This window comes from Camelina sativa, chromosome 15 (genome assembly GCF_000633955.1).
Source record: "Camelina sativa cultivar DH55 chromosome 15, Cs, whole genome shotgun sequence".
NCBI classification, from domain to species: domain Eukaryota; kingdom Viridiplantae; phylum Streptophyta; class Magnoliopsida; order Brassicales; family Brassicaceae; genus Camelina; species Camelina sativa.
The window spans coordinates 30,347,356-30,349,991 of NC_025699.1; the positions used below are offsets into that span (position 1 = coordinate 30,347,356).

At 41.4% G+C, this 2,636-nt stretch overlaps 1 protein-coding gene across 2 annotated transcripts in view; it reads left to right on the top strand.

Annotated features, from left to right (window-relative positions):
- Nucleotides 206–2,636, top strand: part of LOC104747934 (protein phosphatase 2C and cyclic nucleotide-binding/kinase domain-containing protein) — a 6,277-nt gene continuing 3,846 nt past the window's right edge. Inside the window, exons 1-4 of one of the 2 annotated variants that reach the window (XM_010469641.1) lie at nt 206–1,831; nt 1,925–2,056; nt 2,142–2,372; nt 2,461–2,586. In XM_010469641.1, the coding sequence (XP_010467943.1) occupies nt 761–1,831; nt 1,925–2,056; nt 2,142–2,372; nt 2,461–2,586 (1,560 nt within the window). In that variant the 5' untranslated portion in view covers nt 206–760. The remainder of the gene's footprint in view (nt 1,832–1,924; nt 2,057–2,141; nt 2,373–2,460; nt 2,587–2,636) is intronic. The other variant, XM_019237294.1, reaches the window with a different exon arrangement.

Genomic DNA, 2,636 nt, shown 5'->3' on the forward strand with positions numbered 1-2,636 from the left:
TATCCAAACCCAAACCTGACATGAATATCCTAATTGAAGGGAGGGGGCTAATTGTTTGTAAAATACAAATTGTCTATCGGTCTAAAAGCTTTCTTCTATCCAAATCACTCTTCAGCTATTCGATTGGTTGTAACACTTACACAACAACAACTCACCAAATATATTTATAAAAATAAAATAAAAACAAATTCATTCATTATTATTAGTTAGCCAAAAAAAACTCCAAAAAATCCAATATTATAATTTATTATCCTTCATTCGTCTCGCAGTCGCAGCAACGGTTCTTACTTGATGAAGTAGAGTCAGTAGATCGATAAAGAGAGAGAGAAACCTTTGTGTGTTTTGTTTCTGTGTGCTCCCAATCTAACTTCTTCCGTTTCAATTTTTCAGTTATCTTCACAATCTCTTTTTTCTCAATGATTCGTTAGAAAAGTTTTGTAATCTTCCGATTCCATTTATTTTTTCCCCCAATCTGTGTGAATCATCAATCAATCAATCAATCTCCGTTAGATTTTTTTTTTTACCTTTCCAGCCACATTTTTCTCGTCTTTTTTCGTAATTTTCTCGGGAAAATTTTGTAACTTTCGAGGAAAGTGATGACAAAGCCCGAGTCTTTGAAGAGAAAAGAAACTGCTTTGGACTTCCGTTACTGAGATATATAACAAAAAATCTCAATGATTCATTGAGCGAGGAAGCTTATCTTACTACTACTACTAAAGGGGTTTTAGTTTTGTGGTTCTCTTCTTCATCTCTCTGAGTGATGGGTTGTGCTTATTCCAAAACTTGCATTGGTCAGATTTGCGCCACGAAAGAGAATAGTATCCGGCAAACTCATCATCAACAACAAGAAGCTCCGCCGAGAGGTCCGAATGCTTCTGCGGCGGCGACGACTGAGGAGGATAATCCGGTGTTTAATCTCTCTTCAGATGCGGTGGATGACGACGACGAAATCCATCAGCTGAGTTTGACTAGAGACCAGGAATGGGGGATTACTCGTCTTTCTAGGGTTTCCTCTCAATTTCTACCACCGGATGGGTCTAGGGTTGTCAAGGTTCCTTCTTGCGACTACGAATTGAGATACTCGTTTCTCTCTCAGAGAGGGTATTACCCTGATGCTCTCGATAAGGCTAATCAAGATAGTTTCGCTATCCATACGCCCTTTGGGAGTAACTCTGATGATCATTTCTTTGGGGTTTTTGATGGGCACGGTGAGTTTGGTGCGCAGTGCTCGCAGTTTGTGAAGCGGAGGCTCTGTGAGAATCTTCTTAGACATGGTAGGTTCCGTGTAGATCCTGCAGAGGCTTGTAATTCGTCCTTCTTGGCCACGAACTCTCAGCTGCATGCTGATATTGTTGATGATAGTATGAGTGGGACAACTGCGATTACGGTTATGGTTAGAGGAAGGACGATTTATGTGGCCAATGCGGGTGACTCCAGGGCGGTTTTAGCTGAGAGAAGAGATGGTGATCTTGTAGCTGTTGATTTGTCTATTGACCAGACTCCTTTTAGATCCGATGAGCTTGAAAGGGTTAAACTTTGCGGAGCTAGAGTTCTTACTCTTGATCAGATTGAAGGCTTGAAAAACCCTGATGTTCAGTGTTGGGGTACTGAGGAAGATGATGATGGAGATCCTCCCAGACTTTGGATTCCCAATGGAATGTATCCTGGAACTGCTTTTACCAGGAGTATTGGTGATTCTATTGCAGAGACTATTGGTGTTGTTGCTAACCCTGAGATTGCTGTTGTTGAGCTCACACCGGATAATCCTTTCTTTGTGATTGCTAGTGATGGTGTCTTTGAGTTCATCTCTAGTCAAACTGTGGTTGACATGGTAAGGTATTCTTCCCTCCGCAGTCTTACTCATTATAGATCCCAAAGTAGAGGAAGAAGTCTCAACAGAATGTCAATGTTTTCTTTTTTTCAGGTTGCAAAGCATAAGGATCCTCGAGATGCTTGTGCTGCAATTGTTGCTGAATCATATAGGCTATGGCTACAGTATGAAACTCGGACAGATGATATAACCATCATTGTCGTCCACATTAATGGGCTAAAAGACGTAAGGAAAGCTTCTGTTTGTAGGCTGTATATCATCTTTTCTTGTCTTTGTTGATAGCTGAGGCTAGATTTGAAATCTTTCGTAGGATGCACCTCGGCAATTGTCAAGTACTGGAACTCTAATGCAGCCTCCTATTCCCCAAGTTGTGGAGCTTACAGGTTCAGAATCTCCTTCCACCTTTGGATGGAATTCTAAAAACCAGCGTGTGAGGCATGATCTATCTCGAGCTAGAATACGTGCCATTGAGAGTTCACTAGAGAATGGACATGCTTGGGTTCCTCCGTCTCCAGCCCATAGAAAAACCTGGGAAGAAGAAGTAAGAGTGCTTGTTTGCTTCACATTTGCTCAACCAATCTGGAATGCCTCTTAACTTCAAAGGCTAAAAGCTGAATTTTCTCGTGCAGGCACACATTGAGCGGGTATTGCGTGACCATTTCCTCTTCAGGAAACTCACTGATTCTCAGTGCCAGGTTTTGTTGGATTGCATGCAAAGGCTTGAAGCTAATCCAGGGGATGTTGTTGTGAAACAGGTCGAAACATATTCCTCATAAATCACAGATTCTGCAACAAATATCCATCA